Source organism: Ranitomeya imitator, chromosome 1 (genome assembly GCF_032444005.1).
Source record: "Ranitomeya imitator isolate aRanImi1 chromosome 1, aRanImi1.pri, whole genome shotgun sequence".
Classification (NCBI taxonomy): Eukaryota; Metazoa; Chordata; class Amphibia; order Anura; family Dendrobatidae; genus Ranitomeya; species Ranitomeya imitator.
The window spans coordinates 1,105,689,353-1,105,707,539 of NC_091282.1; the positions used below are offsets into that span (position 1 = coordinate 1,105,689,353).

Below are 18,187 nucleotides of genomic sequence, written 5' to 3' on the forward strand. Positions count from 1 at the left end.
GTAGTTTTGAATGGCACCATTCATTTTACCATGTAATGAACTGGAAAATTGAAAAAATGAAATGCAGTAAAATGAACACAACTCTGTCACAGGTTTTCAATTTTTGTTTTTACGCCCTTCAATGTGCATTAAAAGCGACCAGGAAACATGATTCACCAGGTCACTACGATTATGCAGATACTAACTTTTAAGTTCTTTTCCTATGGGAAGAGAGTTCAGTTAGACTGTTGTAAGAAGCAGTATCAGAGAGCTAGGCCTGGTCCTGACATAACCCAATATAAGGCTGACAACATGCTGAACTGTGGATAGTGTGCAATAATGATTAAGCACCTTATGCGAGTAGTCAGCACGAGTCAGACTAATAAAATGGTACATTGGTGGATGTTGGCAACTCGAGTGTACAAGTGATACAGAGGAATACTAGTGCCCTTCATACTCTCTTTCATGTGTAGTGAGCATATACTCCTGTTTAGATCAGTTAGGCACAAGCACTTTACACAATTATGAGAACCAGAAAAAAACAAAAGCCCTAAAACAATAGTTTTTAATAGTAAAGATTAAAAACATAAGAAAAAAAAAACACATTAAAAATTGTCAGGATACCTACTAGATGGGTAAAAAAAGTAGTTAGATGAATATGAAGCCGTCTGGCTATTTTTATGGTAAAAATCCCAAATATTGTATGTATTATTTTAATTAAGGAAGAAGGACTAGGGAAGATAGAGGTGCCTTGCCCTAATAAAGTCCTTTCCTAGCAGCGGAGATTGGTACCCTGGGATACGATATGGCGCCCCCACTCAGCGACAGCTGGCCCTCAAAGACCCTATAAAGGTGTCCCTACCAAAAAGCTACCACCATTAACACCAAAACTAAACACTACAAAAATACAAAAACAAGTGGTAAAGCTGCTAAAATCGTGTTGATCTGTATATAGTTAATTAATATAGATATCAATGAGCCATTGAAGACTCTATAGTACAGATTTAAATTGAGTACCTCCTAATAATAATAACTGGTGGTGGTGTATAGAAGGAGAGTAAATATTACAGATCAACAAGAAAAGATATAAATTGTCTGCTAATTACAAATTTCCTATTGATTCCTTATGGTCACATAAATCTACAAAATAGAGCAAAGTAGTTTAGGACTGATGCAATGGCGGATATAGATAGTCTATGATACTGTGTGATATTCTGTACATAATATAATAAAGTACAAAAAGAGCATCAGGGCATCACCGCCAGATATAAATGTAGTGTCAGGGCATCATCGCCAGAAAAAGTCATATGGGCATCAACGCCAGGATTAAGTAGATTGTTCAGCTTTGGTTTGCATATACTGGAACAACTTAGATAAACGCATAACGGCATCAACACCAGAAAAAATACATATGGGCATCAACGCCAGATTAAATGGATTGTTCAGTTTCAGTTTGCATGTTCTCACATAAAAAATGTGCACTCATGCATCGGTACACACATAGCGGAATGGTTGCCAGAAAGAAACCATATAGGCATGAATGCCAGATTTAGTAAATTGTTCAGCTTAGATTTGCATGCTCTCATCAGAGGGTGAATACATGCATACACATTCAAATAACGGCATCGTCGCCAGACGCAATCATATGGGCATCGGCACCAGATTGAATAAATCATTCAGCTTAGGTTTGCATGTTCACACATAGCAAAGTGAACTTAGGCATAAATATAAACCTTATGTATAACTGAATTGGGCAGAATTGACAAACCTATGTGGGCATCATCACCAGAAATAACAAAAAATATAGAGCAGATAATGAAATTTCACATGTTAAATTTGACTATATACAAATGTCAAGGATAATTATCAATAGGAATCATAAGATCATCTATGAGATGAAACTATGTAGAAATGTAAAGGCATCATCGCCAGACATATAGTTAGAATAAGGTAATCTTCCCCAACATGTGGTGATCTAGAAGACTCGGGTAATTCAAGTAATTAGACAGACATGTAAGCAGATTATAAGCACCAATAGATCATAATAGTGCACTTATCTTAATTTCCGGGACACTACCGGGGCCATCGGCATTTACTGCCGGACGCAACATGGTATGAGCCCATTACTCTTGGACCACGTGCAGCGTTCTCTCTTTTTCCAGCTGCCCGATTGCCTTTCATAGGCATTCCCCTGATGAACCCCTTGGGACCACCGTAAGGGGGAAACGCGTTGGGATGGGAGATCAAATCCCTTAAGATAAGTGCACTACGATGATCTATTGGTGCTTATAATCTGCTTACATGTCTGTCTAATTACTTGAATTACCCGAGTCTTCTAGATCACCACATGTTGGGGAAGATGACCTTATTCTAACTATATGTCTGGCGATGATGCCTTTACATGTTTTTGGTTTTTTGTAGTGTTTAGTTTTGGTGTTAATAGTGGTGGCTTTTTGGGACACCTTTATAGGGTCTTTGAGGGCCGGCTGTCGCTGAGTGGGGGCGCCATATCGTATCCCAGGGTACCAATCTCCGCTGCTAGGAAAGGACTTTATTAGGGCAAGGCACCTCTATCTTCCCTAGTCCTTCTTCCTTAATTAAAATAATACATACAATATTTGGGATTTTTACCATAAAAATAGCCAGACGGCTTCATATTCATCTAACTCCTTTTTTTTGACCCATCTAGTAGGTACCCTGCCAATTTTTAATGTGTTTTTTTTTTCTTATGTTTTTAATCATTACTATTAAAAACTATTGTTTTAGGTCTTTTGTTTTTTTCTGGTTCTCATATTTGATATTAAGGCCTTATAATATTTTTTGTGGTTTCCAAGCACTTCACACAATTACCTACAGGAATCACTTGAATAATAATACCCCTCCACAGCACTATGTTTTTTTTTAAAGATTTTGTTTTCCGTTTATTGACAAATGTTCCGTTTCATTCGGGTCTTTAATGAGAGATCTCTATTTGCCTATGGCAATTTGTGTATATAGCAGATTACCCCATACTGGCATATAACAGTAAAGTACTAGTGCCAGGTCACTTTTAATGCACATTGAAGGGCATTAATTTTTTTTTTTTTATATATATAATGCCAAAAATTTTATATTTTGACAGATTGGACTTTTACCAAATATGTTTTTTCTTTATTTGTGTCATTTGAACTGGAAATAGGGTGATTTAAACGATTTTTTCTTTAATATTTTTACTATATTCTGAAGTATTGCAGTAAATCAGTGTTCCCCAACTACGGTCCTGAAGAGCCACCAACAGGTCAAGTTTTCAGTATTTCCTTAGTATTGGACAGGCAATAATTTCATCACATGGGCAATACTAAGGAAATCCTGAAAACATGACCTGTTGGTGGCTCTTGAGGACGGGAGTTGGGGAACACTGCAGTAAATAATTAAATTGACATCTTCCTATAAAGCCCAGCTAAAGGCTAGGCTTTATGGGAGCCTCAACATGGCAGTGATGGGGGCCTCAGCTGTCTTTTGGCTGACATTGTAGTCCATTGGCAAACCCCTGATTGTTTTGTGGGGGCAGAGGTTCAATGGGTGTCAAAGTACGAGCGCAGCGGAGATAGCAGCATTTAAATGCCACTGCCTGTGATTGAAAGAAAAGTTTAAATCGCTAAACAGCAGGGATAGCAGCAAGTTCTGGTCACTCTTCCATGGCAGATGCTGGCTATATCACACAGGCATTTGCGCAGTATGGCGCTGACTAACTTCCTGATCCCGCTTCATACACAAGCACCCTGACTGTGTCGTGCGTAAAAGGGGCATCCAATCTCTGATTCCATTTAGGATGTCATCACAAGTGACTATTTTTCAAATCAAAACACATATTAGTAAAAATATATACATATAAAAGAAAGATAATGGACAACACAGGTTTGTTGTCTGCAGATATTATCACAATTTACTAAAAGGATAGACTAAGGCCTCCATGCATATTAGATGTATATGAGCCATGACAGACATCTGTCGGAGATGGTTTAGTGACTCCTGCATTGAGCAGGGGGTCGGACATGATGACCCTGGAGGTCCCTTCCAACCCTAGCATTCTATGAGCCAAACCCGCTATTTATGACAGGGTCAGCCAACCATCTAATGTATATAGAGTCTTCCTGACTCTACATGAACGTAAATAAAGGGTAAGATAAGAATCGAGAAATTGGGTTTCAGCCACTTTGTACATTTGTGATCTCTGGATGATAAGTCACATCCAATATATCTGGCAGCGGCTTACTCCCCTTTTCCTACAGAAAACATTCATCAAACCGATTGTGCATGTGTGTGAAGATGGGGAGGCCATGAGTGGTAGGTATTTGCAGACAGCCATCTAATGTATATGTGGCTTCCTAGCCAAAAACTATTTTGCCCTTTTTACTTAACCCATTAAGGACCAAGCCACTTTGTAGGTTAATGACTGGGCCTCATTTTTTAAAATCTGACCAGTGTCAATTTATGAGGCTACAACTCTGGAACGCTTCAATGGATCCCGCTGATTCTGAGATTTATTTTAGTGACATATTGTACTTCATGATAGTGGTAAAATTTCATTAATATGACATTCACTTGTAAAAAAATCAGGAATTTGGCAACAATTTTAATATTTCACTATTTTCAAACTTTTAATTTTTATGCCCTTTACTCAGAGAGTTATGTCACACAAAATAGTTAATAGCGCTTCCCACATGTCTACTTTGTGAAGAGTGACATGATAGGCATGTGGAGGTGAGGAGACTTAAAGCCGCAATGCTCCTCTGGGAAATATGCAAATTGTCTCTTCAGAGAGGAAGAGGACTAGAACTCTAGTGCCACCTATTGGAAGTAGCAGTCCTAACAGTCAATGACGACTCTTTAACGAGCCTTGTCACATGACTTAGGATAATAGCCAAACCAGAATCTCAATTTTCAGACACTGTGTTTCGGGGTACTACCCCTCATCAGTGCAAAAAGGAGATCTGGTTTGGCTGATTGAGAGGCGTCTGACCGGAATCCAAGAAGTGAAGTAGCATTGCGGCTTTAAGTCTCCTCACCTCGACCTGCTTATCATGTCACTCTCCACAAGGAGAAACGATACTTCTTGGATCCCAGTCAGACGCCTCTCAATCAGCCAAACCAGATCTCCACTTTGCACTGACGAGGGGCAATACCCCGAAACACAGTGTCTGCAAATTGCGATTCTGGTTTGGCTATTATCCTAAGTCATGTGATAAGGCTCGTTAAAGAGTCGTCATTGACTGTTAGGATTGCTACTTCCAATAGGTGGCACTAGAGTTCTAGTCCTCTTCCTCTCTGAAGAGACAATTTCCACATGTCTACTTTATAATTACAGTTTTTTAAACAGTTTTTTTTTGTTAGGACCTTATAAGGGTTAAAAGTTGACCAGTGATTTCTCATTTTTCCAACAAAATTTACAAAACCATTTTTTTTTTAGGGAACACATCCCATTTGAAGTGACTTTGAGGGGTCTATATGACAGAAAATACCCAAAAGTGACACCATTCTAAAAACTGCACCCCTCAATGTGTTTAAAACCACATTCAAGAAGTTTGTTAACCCTTCAGATGCTTCACAGGAACTGAAGAAATGTGGAAAGAAAAAATAAACATTTCATTTTTTTTCCCATAAAAATGTTACATAGGCCACAATTTTTTTATTTTCACAAAGGTAGCAGGAGAAAATGAACCCCAATATTTGATACGAAATATTGAATCACACTGGCGCTCGCCACTCAATGAGCGACCTGACAAAAACCGACCTCTAGCTGCTGTAATCCAAACAGAACATGTGCCGATTCTGTAAATAGCCAAAGACTAAATGACCATGGTATATGATGCCACAATTAGGGGTAAATGATCTGGGGTAGCAACATAGAAGATGGAGAGGTAGAACTAGTTACCTAATCCTATAGCGGTCTCTCAGATGTGATGTCGCCCTTACAGATAAGGGTGAGAGGCACTAACCAGAGGATAACTATATCTGCAATGTAGAGGATGTATAATGGTGAAGCTGGGTGTTCTTTTTTTTAAAAATGTGTACTACATTTTCACTTATACTCTGTAGTACACATTTTTTTAAAAAGACCACCACCCAGCTTCACCATTATACATCCTCTACATCACACTTATCTATAAGGGCCACACCACATCGGAGACAACACTATAGGATTAGGTAACTAGTTCTACCTGTCCATCTTTTATATTGATACCCCTGATCATTTACCCCTAAGCGCGGCATCATATAATATGGTCATTTAACCCCAAAATTTGTTGTGCAATCTCTCCTGAGTATGCGGATATCCCATATGTGGGGGAAAACCACTGTTTGGGTGCACGGCAGGGCTTGGAAGGGAAGGAGCAAAGTTTGACTTTTTTAATACAAAATTGGCTGGAATCGAAAGTGGATGCCATGTCACGTTTGGAGGGCCCCTGTTGTGACTAAATAGTGGAAACCCCTCAAAAGTGACCCCATTTTGGCGGCCGTGTTTTTATGAACAACTAAAAAGACAGACACAATCATAACATACGTCAGACGGCGTCCACAGTGCCTCCATTTGCCTCATTATAAGGAATCTTTCACTGGGGGTTCCATCTAAATCACGCATTTCAGAGATTTACAAGGAAACCCAGGTGTAAGCGCTCAGTGCGGTATGCCGGATAGATGTGAGCCGGGCCTTACTGTGATCTTTGGGATGGCAGTCAGATTAACTGACCCATCACCGCAATTTGGGTGTGGGGACCCATGCTGGCTTCTCATAGCTCTCAGCTGTCAGTGACAACTGTTGCCACTGAACTGTCATTGCGTGTTTACACACAGTGACAGTTCAAAGTCATGACTGACACAGCACATCATGGTTTGAGAACTGACACCCGCTCATGACATACTATGCTCATCATTGGAAGTAAAGGGGTTAAATTTGCTCTAAATGTTTTATTTGCTTTTCTTTTATTCCTTAAAAGGGAATCTATCGGTAAGATAAACCTAAGGAGTCTATGGGCAAGCAGGTCATAGAAATAAAATGCTACTTTGATATCTGCGATCCAATGTCTTGTTCCAGAGCAATCCACGTTTCTTTAGTATGTAAATGAATTGTTCAGGGCTATGGGCCAGACACTGATCTGCATAAGAATCTGCCTTCAGAGCTTATTTTAAATGAAAGGATACATTACCAGTGTGAGACATGTAAAGACTGCTCTCCTGATTACACTGAAGAGTTGAGTGTGAATATAACTAACATTTCTTCAGCTTCCATCTCAGCGGCAGCTAGTGTAAGGGGAGGGGCACAACAGTAGAGCTGACAGCACTTTGTAAGGAGAGTTCTGCACCAAAGTTCTGCCCTGCTGTACTATGTTAGTTCTAATCACACACAGCTCTGCAGTGAGATCTGGAGAGCAGAATGTCAGTCATTTCCTGTCTCTCACTGGTAATGCCCCATTTTACTTCAAATAAGAACTGGAGACAGATCCTCAGGGAGATCAGTGTCCGGCCCATAGATCTTAACAGCTCATTTACATATTCAGAAAACATGGATTTCATCAGATCACAGATATCAAGGTATCATTTTATTCAGGTTCCTATGACCGACAAGACCATATAGATGGATTATGGGGATCGTTTCTATTGACAGATTCCTACAAGACCATATAGATGGATTATGAGGGTCGTTTCTATTGACAGATTCCAGTAAAAAAAACAACATTTGACAGCCAATATATCACACCCTGGTGCTGCTTTTCTAATATACTACCTGCACATTCTCAATGGGCAGAGGATATAATTAATCACATAACATCACTCTTTTGGGCACCACTAAATAATAAACTCTCCATATGTGTATACTTTCTCCAAGTGGTAATGTCATCAGATACTGCAGAAAACACTAGGGCTTTTACATTTATTCTCAAATTAAATATACACAACACTGAACTATTAACCAGAAAACTGTTCTCACTGATGTCACCGTCTGTATATGGGTCACATATAATGGTTTGGATGCCATAAGATTATCACATCATGAAATAAGAAATGAGCTCAGGGATATGGATGGCAATATTTCTGGAAGGAAAGACTTACTGTGCTACTTGAGTTATGTATCCTCTCAGTGGAATAATTGTGGTGGTGACGTAACCTTTCTGGAGATACACCTGGACTCTTCGACGGACTCTTTCTTACAATTTCCACGTAGGACACTGGGAAGATGCCTTGTCTGCTGGTTCCAGGAATTTTACCTTCATACCAGTTTTGATCAACCTTCTTTAGAAGTGTCACCTTGTCACCCTGGAAGTCAAAATAGTTAGTATTGATGAGAAGCCTTTTTTCATCAGTTTTAGGTGCAATCTTGAATGGAGAAAAAGTTCACAACCTTTGATGGGCAGACGGGACTGGTGAGACATGTCCTGGTCAAGTCACTTCTCTGCTTTAGAGACAGAGAACTAAAAGCCTTCCCTATAGCTCATCAGTTACAGTTCCATATTTCCACATTCTGCTTCCATAGCCCTTCTGAACTGACTTGTAGCCGCACTTGTGCATTATCAGTCAGGGGCTCTCTTTCATTTAGTCTTGATGAATCCTTTGTACAGAACACAAGCTTGGCACCCATAAACTCCCATTTTGGGGACTTCAGGCCCACTGTTTTATCCTTTATAGGCTTCCTATAAACATCCTGATTAAAAATGCTACAGGGTAAGACAATGTTTTAAAGTTTATTTCCATCTTTTTGCATTTACATTGTAGATGCAAGCAAGCAAGCTGTGTTTACTTTTCTGCTTAATTTGTGCGGCTTTGGCCATCAAGCATCCTGCAAGCAACCTGTTTGATAATAACTTTTATTACTTGATTATTAATTACTTTTGCATTTTTGGCAGACAAGATTGTAACAGTAACCATGTGTGAAGATAAGACACTAAGAAACAATAAATGGTTTTACATGCATTTCACCACAAGACATATTTATCACAGATCCATAGGACAGATCATATGATGGGCTATTTTTCAATTAAAATGTGAGATTTTCCAGAAAATGTTTCAAAATAAGAACCCAACAAGCCCAACTGTGTGGAACAAAGTAAAGCCTTCAGCATCACAGGCCTTATCCATCAGGGACTCACCTTTCTCAGTGTTAGCTCCACATTTGTGTCAGCAGTAAAATTATATTTAGCTATTGCTTCTCCGATCTCTCGAATTTGTGCAGGAGGTGGGGGTCGTACTGGCTGTGATTTCTCAGTAGGGTTTATTTTCTGTATAAAGAAATAAAAAGGACTGAGATTGTGAAAGACAAAAGCTCTAAAAACATTGTAGGGATTCATGCTCTCAGGTAGGCATTAAGTAGTATTCACATAGGCACTGACATGGGCATAACAATCATGGTTACAGAAGTCATAACCTTGACCGGGCATGTGATGGTGAGGGCCCCACCAATGCCAGCACAAACTTCAACTGGATGTCCATCCTCAGACGCACATTCAGCTGAAGTGTATTGTGGTGCAGAGACCCACTGCAATACACTGTGCTGATGTGCGCTGCAATGCACGTTGCAGGCCAATCAAAGGCCAGCAGCTGACATCGGCGTGTATGTGCCTGGGGGCGCATGGCAGTGACATCATGCACTCCCATTGCTTGCATGCTGAAGTCAGGAAGGTGAGAAGAATCATTTATTTTTTTTTCTATGCATTAAAGAACAGTGGCAGAATGGGGGACATATGTATCAGGATGTGAGCTATATACCAGGATGGTGAACATTCATACCAGGATGGGGATATATATGTACCAGGATTGGGCCCAAGCCAAGGGGTATAAAAAGGAAGAGGATATATATACCAGGAAGGGGAACATATATACCAGGATGAAGGATATATACTGTATTATATACACACATACATATTCATATATATGTATATACATACACAACGTATATACTAGGACGGGCCCTGGATGAAGGACATATATACCATGAAGGAGCCCAAGATGGGAGACATGACATTGCTACATAATGTGGAGGAGTTGCAACATGTATGCCTGTCTGAGGACTTCAGAACCAAAATTGTTGAAAAATATCAACAATCTCAAGGGTACCGGTCCATCTCAAGAGGTTTTGATGTTCCTTTTACCACAACATAATCAAGAAGTTTACAACCCATGGCACTGTAGCTAATCTCATTGGACGTGGAAGGCAGAGAAAAATGGATGAAATGTTGCAACACAGGATAGTCCAGATGGTGTATAAGCAGCCCCAATCAAGTTGAAAGAATTTCAATCTGTCCTGCAGGCTCAGGGTGCATCAGTGTCAGCGCGAACTATCCATCAACATTTGAATGAAATGAAATGCTATGGCAGGAGACCCAGGAAGACTCCACTGCTGACACAGACCTAAAAAGCTAGACAGCAATTTGTCAAAATGTATGCGAGTACCGAGTAGGCCAAAAAGAAGGAAAGCATCTTGTGGACATATTAGATCAAGATAGAGTTTTTTTTGATAAACACATCATTCTACCGTTTACCAAAAATAGAAAAAGGCCTACGAAGAAAAGAACACAGTACCTACAGTCAAATACGTTGGAGGTTCAAAGATGTTTGGGGGTTGTTTTGCTGCCTCTGGCACTGGGTACCTTGATTGTGTGCAAGATATCATGAAATCTAATGATTACCAATCGATGTTGGGTCACAATGTAGTGTCCAGTGTCAGAAAGCTGGGTGTGTTTACATTCTAGGTCATGGGTCTTCCAACAGGACAATAACCCCAAACATACTTCAACACCCAGAAATGGAAACAAAACTTTGGAGAGTTCTGAAGTGCCCAGCAATGAGTCCAGATCTAAATTCCATTGAATACCCGTGGAGAGATCTTAAAATTGCTGTTGGGAAAAGACACTCTTCAAATATGTGAGACCTGGAGCAGTTTGCAAAAAAAGAAAATTGAAGCTGAGAGGTGTAAGATGGCTTGTTGATGGTTATAGGAAGTGATAGATTGCAGTTACGTGTATTTATTCCGCAGGGTTTGCAACCAAATATTAAAGTTGATGGTACCATACAAACAATTTTGTCCTCCCCATTTTGGGGTTTTGTGTGTAATGATGTCCTATTTACCTATTTTTCTCTGTTTTTTTTTATGTTGTTACAATACACACAAAGGAAATAAACAGGTGTATAACATAATATGTATAATTGCAATAATTTTCTGGGGCAATTTCAAGGGTGCCAATACTTTCGGCAATGATTGTATGTTTCAACAAACAAATATGTAGGGGCCCCATACTATGCACATTCAGAATTTGGAGAGAGATGTTGCCAGCTACACTGAAATGATCATCCTTCCTTCATATTGACCAGGATTTATTCCAGTTGTCATCTGGAGATAATTAGACAAGCTACAACAGCTGGGCAATGTGCTTAAGTTACACTCTGGATGACTCCAGGATAAGTTACTAAATACATCAAGTGGAGTAGGTGCAAGGGATATAGTTTGGAATGGAAACTTGGTTTCTCAAATTAATACTAAATCTTATTTTTTTTTCTTCAGCAAACCACTTGTAGCCATAAATAGTGATAACTATAGAGGCATCCACTATTCCCATGGACATTTCAATCACTTGTCTTTCTTTATTTCTGTGCTCAGTTGACAGAGTGGTTGAAATGCTTTTTGTGCCGATAAAAGTTGCTTAATATAGTTGTGATACTCCCAAAAGTAAAACTACTCAGCGGACGAGAGGTCGTTCTCACCAACTAGAGGCCTGCAGTGATTGTACCCTATATTCACCGACAAGCAGATACCGAGTACTAGAAACAAAAAGCATATAAAATTTCACAATGGTCAGAACCTTTTATTATTCCGGGATTGACATAAAACAAGAAAATTCACATAAGCCTGTGAACAACTTTCTGCAATTTGGGAGAATAACTACAATGTACTTGTGAGTCCCACAAACCTCAACGTAAGAAATTGGCAATATTCCCACTCGTCCGTGATGTTCGCCCTCGTACCAGTTCTTGTCTATTTTCCTGAGGATGTACACAGTATCTCCTTTTTTAAAGGACAGCTCTCTGAAAAATGAAATCATATTCATAAAAAGCATAAAATACACGTGAGGACAGTAAGACTTTCTCCATCCGAAGTGCTGGATGAGCAATCATCCCATCATAAGCTAAGCACTTACTTTGGTGTCTGAGCCTTGAAGTCATACACAGCTCTGGCGGGCTAGACATGAAAAAGTCAAGACAGATGACCATTATGGAAGGTATGTTTTTATTACATGTATAGAAAGTATATACAAACGTAGAAATGGACTGGATTTTGTAAGCCATGAAATCCCTATCAGAAGAAGCTAAGAGTAGAACTATGGACGTCGCAATACCTTCCCGCCGCACCCACAATGTTCTCAGCACCACATTTGCATATGAACATAAAAGTGTTGTCTCCAAAACTATCAAGTGGATTTTTAAGGTAAACGTATGGCTCATAACACATTCTCCTGATTAAAACTAGATCTAGCAATGATCTGCAGATAAATATCTCATGCCTATGGCCATCTCATGTTCTCTTTGGAAACTGCCCAAATGAATGTTTCTATAAATTTTATTCCTGGTAATTACCCAGCGTAACCCTGCCTTGCGATCAAACAAAAACACGTTCATTTATGGTTTATCGCAAAAACATTATCGGCAGCGCATTGTTTCATGTTTCATGTACAAAGAGGATGTGCTGCTGACAGTAATGTAAAGGGTTTCATACGAATGGCGGCACAAATAAACGATTGTATGGAACCTTCCCGATAATTGCAACAGATAAGTTATTAAATAAGAGTCGATCAACTTTCCATATTGTCGATTGGCGCCTATTGCAGCATGTGAAAAGCGCCAAGGTGAGGTCTATTAATGTCCTATAAGGCAGTATTTCTAGAATCCCACACAATTCAGTAACATTTCTTTTACGGAGAACGTATTCAGGGCTTGTTCACACGTCTGTATTTTCGGTCCAAGTGCTGTCCGTGGAAAAACAGACAGACCAATGTTATTCAATGTGGCAGTGCGGGTGAGAGATTTTTTTCACGGATTCTGTTTGTCAAAAAAATTCCAGCATACATTTTTCTACTGTAAATTGGATGAGACTCACCCATTAAAGTCTAAGAAAATCGGATCCCATACAGATACACAGTATTACATCAATTTTTTTTACAGAAAAATTGCAAAATTGTGAGATCGGAAACTGTAAATGGCCCTGTAAATTATAGTAAATTGTCTGAGTTTTCTGAACTAATCTCTGAATGATTTTTTATTAGGGTAGGTTCACACGAGAGTATAAAAAAAATCATTCAGAGCTTCATCCGGAAAACTTTTTTTTTCCTCAACCGTCATCTGTGTTGTCCATATGCAATGTGTTTTTTTTTTTTTTTTACAGTAGCAGCAATTACAGGACCATTTACAGTTTCCCATCTTACAAAATTGTAATGCATCTGTAAAAATCAAATTTTATACTGGGGCTCCATATGAGATCCACATTTTTTGAGCACCCATAGATTTGAATAGGCGATTATCATCAGATTTATGGAAGAAACTAGGGCATGTGGCGATTCTTTGCCACACAGATTCAGTTAGTGAAAAAAAAAAAAAAAAAAAAAAAAAAAAAAAAAAATCGCTCTTCGGCACTGCCCCTTTGAACATTGGTCCGAGTACGATCATTTGTTTCCACTGATAGAACTTGGAGCTAAAGTACGGTCTTAGGGTGAGAACCCTCTTGAGGTCCAGGATTGCACAGAATGGAAGTTACCTCCTTCTCTCTTCCGGCCCTCCGTGCAGAACTCTTGCTCACATCAGTGAAGGCTGATGAATAATTTCTTGGAGAATCTTGATCCACTATAAAAACAGAATATTATTAAGATGTGCTCTTATTTATGTTGTTTTACGGTTCCTGACGCTTCGCTATCTATGACAACTTTACAGATCTCCTACTTGCTGCATATCCTAACCGTGCAGTCTATTTTAAGTGATGACTCACGCCCCGACCTTCCACTACATAGTAGGTATGCTGATCTTGGCACTCATGGTGGTCAATGCATTCCTGTGCAGTGACTTCGCCGCAGCCTTCCCAGTGAGGACGGCTTCATCTAACAGGCACAGTGTGCTCCAATACTATCACGCGCTATTTTCTGCTCACATATCTGTTGTAAACATTAACTCAACCAAAAGTGTGGATGTTAAACACAGATGGACACGGATGGGAGCATCATCTATGGGACGTCATGCCTTATATACACATGCATGGAACAACTGCATGCAAAACAAACTTACTAGATAAAATACCTGACCTTAGATTTTAATTTACACTGCTTTTTATAAAGATGTTCTTTTCTGGTGCATTTCTAGTTCACAATCTTGGAAGACGCTAGCAGAATCTTTATTTGACCGTGTTGTAGGTACAGTACTGATTAACCCCCAAATTGTTACGACTGGGAAAACCTCTTCTAACGTTTGGTTATTCTGGTGTATTCCATGTGTACCTACCATCTGAGAGAGAGGAGTCAGCAGACAGACCCACCTATGCCACATGCATTAAGGTCATCCTCCTGGTCTCCTCTTTATAAAGTGTCTGGTTTACCCCTTGTGAGGGATCACTGAAGGCGAGAACAAACAGTAGGAGGTGACCAGAAGGAGCTCCAAGCCATGACCGAACACCAACACAGTGTATTTATAAAGTGCATGGCAGTCTTATTGAGTAAGGCCATATGAACTGTATGTCTTGTAAGTGTAAAAACCGTGAACTGGACAGAAGTAAATGTACGATTGACATGTGTACCATTACCATATTACAATTATTCAATGGATGTAACATGTAGACATAAATGATTCGGAATTTAAAGGCTAAAAATATTTTGCGTGTTTTAAGAAAACGTAAATTTGAGTCAGTGATAACGCCCCACAGATTTTCTCTGATCGGCATAATCTGTGATGACTTCGTGCATTAAGCAGCAGTGTGGGCATGCATTGACCTCTCATGGCATGGTGTGGAAAGCTCCATCTTGGCACTGTGTACTAATCCCTGGTTGTGGTGCAGCCATGTGTCCTGTTCGATGCCTCCCTTGACATACAAAGAACATTGATCTTCTCCCTTGACTAAGAGAAGACAAATATGTAAAATATATGTCCGCATCACAAGCAGATAGTGTCGGGAAAGAAGAATGGTCCAAGTGTGTCCACCACTGCTTGATACAATAGGTGGACACAGATATGGGCGATTAGACACAAACCTGGAGCAACTACACACTGACTCCATGTTATCTCAAGAATATACAAAGTATTTTCAATACATTTAAATTGCAAAAATGATTTATTTTTACATGTTCTATCCATTGACAAGTCTAATTTTTCATGGAATAATCCCTTTAAATATAAACATATTTTTTTTTCTTGGCATTGCTTTATGTGGAGCATTAAAGGGGTTGACCACTGCTCAGACAAAAGCTTCTGAATCCCCATGTTTTCCAAGTAAAACAGTAACACTTATCACCTCCGGTGCTGGCTCAGTTCCAACTGTGTCTCCTGGGGCTTGCGTGACATTTTTATGTCACGTGATCCCTGCGGTCAATCACTGCTGGATTCACTCTCCTCTCCTATGGACGTAATTGACATCTGGAGAAGGTTAGAGAGAAGCTGTCACTTCCTCAGGATGTCTAGACTTGTCCGAAGGAGGATTACAAAGTTACGCGAGCTTCGGGAGAGCCAGTGCCAACACTGCTGTAACGACGCCTGTACCGGAGGGGAGTATAAGTGTTATTATTTTACTGGGGGGAAAGCATAGGGATTCAGAAGGGCTTGTTTGAGTAGTGGACAACCCCTTTAGCTTTATAGCAAGCTGGACTATAGGGGATTTCCAAACTACCAACTATGTTGACTAACTATAGTCATTTAGATACGTCAACTTTCAGTATCTGCAATTTATTGTACGTCCTATAGCCTGCTGGAGGGGACACAAGAATGCTGCAGAGAATTTGCAGCTTCCATAACTTTACATGATACAATTAGATCTGTCTTGTTTGAATAGAATAGATCGGAAATGTAAGCAGAGTCTTTAAGATTGCTAAGCTTATATACTGATAAAAGAGGTAAAACTTGCCAAAAGAACTAAATAGATGGTGCGTATGAAAATTTTTTTGAAACAGAGATGAAGAGAAAGCAGGAAAGGTATAATATTGGACTAAATGCTAATATTAGAGCGGTTGGAGGATTCACCAGAGTATTTTTCCAATACATTTGTAATGTAACAATCTGAAGGAGTCTGAACAATCCATATCTTCCTACAACATCTCTGCGTCACAAATGTCTCCACAAATTTAGAAACTGGCATGAATGAAATGAGGTGGATACATTGTGAAATTTAGGGAAATGAGAGCAGAGCACCTTTGAAAGGATATGGGCTATCCTGGGAGTTGTTGTTGGTTGCATCCACATTCTGGTAAGAGGCACTGACGGGCAATCTTCCACAATCATTCTGATAAGGTGGGCAATGGATAGCACCATCCTGAGGCAGCTGGTAGTAAGATGGGTTAGGGGTGGATAAAGGAAATGCTTTTAAAGAAGAATTTCTTTCAGGAACATCAGGTAGAAGCTCGCTAATAAGTCTGTGCAGGATGCTGTTGTCTGGCAAGCTCCCACGCCTTTTCTCAGCTTTAATTTGGTCACAGATATCTTGAAGAGCAGAGTCCAGAGCTTCAAACACAGATGCTTTACTCCGGCTCTTTTCAGACTGCCTTTTAGGCGTGGAACTTTTTTTCCTACGAAAAGGCACTGGACTGACAAGAAAAGCAATTTTAGAAAGGCCTGAATCGGTTTCTTTCCTTCCTGAAGTTTCACTTTTCTCCTGCTTAGCCCTCTCATGTTTCAACATGGTGGTGAAGCGGGTGTACGATGCTGGGCACCTTCCTTTACAAGAGTTGATGAGGTGCCGGTGGTGGTGGTGATGATGGTGGTGGTGGTGATGGTGATGCCCAGAACCGTAAAAACTTTCAGAAGATGTAAACGAATAGTGGTCGAAATCACTCTCACTGCAAAATGAAGATCCTTCTATTTGTATGAAGTCACTCACGTCAGAAACCACCGCCTCGGGGTCACTATCCGAAAATTCCACGTGGGATTTTGGAACCTGATCACTCGTAACTTCAATATGGACAGGAACTAATGGTTTCACTTTCCCATTCTGCTGTACCTGAGATATATGTCTTTCTTGAGCTTCTTCATCGAGTAGAGATTCAATAGAAAACCTACGTTTAGGGCAGGTGCTGGTAGAGATATCTAAACTGACTGCAGACAGCATTTCTTCCCCGAGGTTAGGCATGGACTTGGATTTCTGTATAAGCTGTTCAAATTCTGATATTCTTGTAGGGACCATGTCTCTTGGTACCTCTTCAGATTCTGTTCTCCAACCTGTGAATATTCCTTTTTGCTGTTCCTGTTCATACTGCATGATCCGAGATTTCACAGAACAGATTACTTCAGAGCTCATTATGTCCTCGCGGTTGATGCGATGCATTTTTTTGTACAACTTTAGGAAGCCTGGAGTGTCATGTGCTGACCTATGACGAACTCTGGACTTGTTTGGAGCCCACCCGCCAGACGTGAAGGAGTTTTCCCACATCGTGGGACTACTCTGCTTAAATTTGTCTTCACATAATAAGGATCCCATGCTTTCAGATTTGGCCTGGTTTGTAGAGAAGTCATTATGATCCTCTGTTAACAAATCATCACAACTCCGAGACTTAATTTTTGGTGACGTTGTTTCCTCTGTACTGCTCCACACCTCGGCATTCTGTCGATTCATCTGCCAGCCATTCTTAAAGCTGATAGCACGTTTTGTATCATCAGGCACAGCTAAGTGGTAACTATAGCCACCACAGTAATCTATTGAGTTTGAGGCATTTGGTTTATGTACAGAATAAGCGAATACGGGGGGATACATTCTGCTAACATCCCCACCTTCAAAATCCAAAGAGCAGCATGACAAGAGAGAGACATGGCCAGAAATTAACAGATTTATAGAAAAAGAGACAGCATTGGTAACAGAATAAAATATAGAGAAAAGGCATAGAGACATGATATACTGTAAGTAACCTCAGCAAAACCCATACAAGTAACCAATTTATCAACTATATTATGGAAACCAATAAACTCTCTCATTTATAACCACTGGCCACAATATTTTACTTTGGCT

At 39.9% G+C, this 18,187-nt stretch overlaps 1 protein-coding gene across 19 annotated transcripts in view; it reads right to left on the reverse strand.

Annotated features, from left to right (window-relative positions):
• Positions 1–18,187, reverse strand: part of SORBS2 (sorbin and SH3 domain containing 2) — a 433,609-nt gene that overhangs the window by 39,169 nt on the left and 376,253 nt on the right. For 18 of the 19 annotated variants that reach the window (XM_069744352.1, XM_069744353.1, XM_069744350.1 and 15 more), the window contains 5 exons: positions 13,754–13,839; positions 12,144–12,184; positions 11,916–12,030; positions 9,102–9,230; positions 8,068–8,271 (listed from right to left, as the gene is read on the reverse strand). In XM_069744352.1, the coding sequence (XP_069600453.1) occupies positions 8,068–8,271; positions 9,102–9,230; positions 11,916–12,030; positions 12,144–12,184; positions 13,754–13,839 (575 nt within the window). Of the gene's footprint in view, positions 1–8,067; positions 8,272–9,101; positions 9,231–11,915; positions 12,031–12,143; positions 12,185–13,753; positions 13,840–16,380; positions 17,953–18,187 lie in introns of all 19 variants that reach the window. The other variant, XM_069744357.1, reaches the window with a different exon arrangement.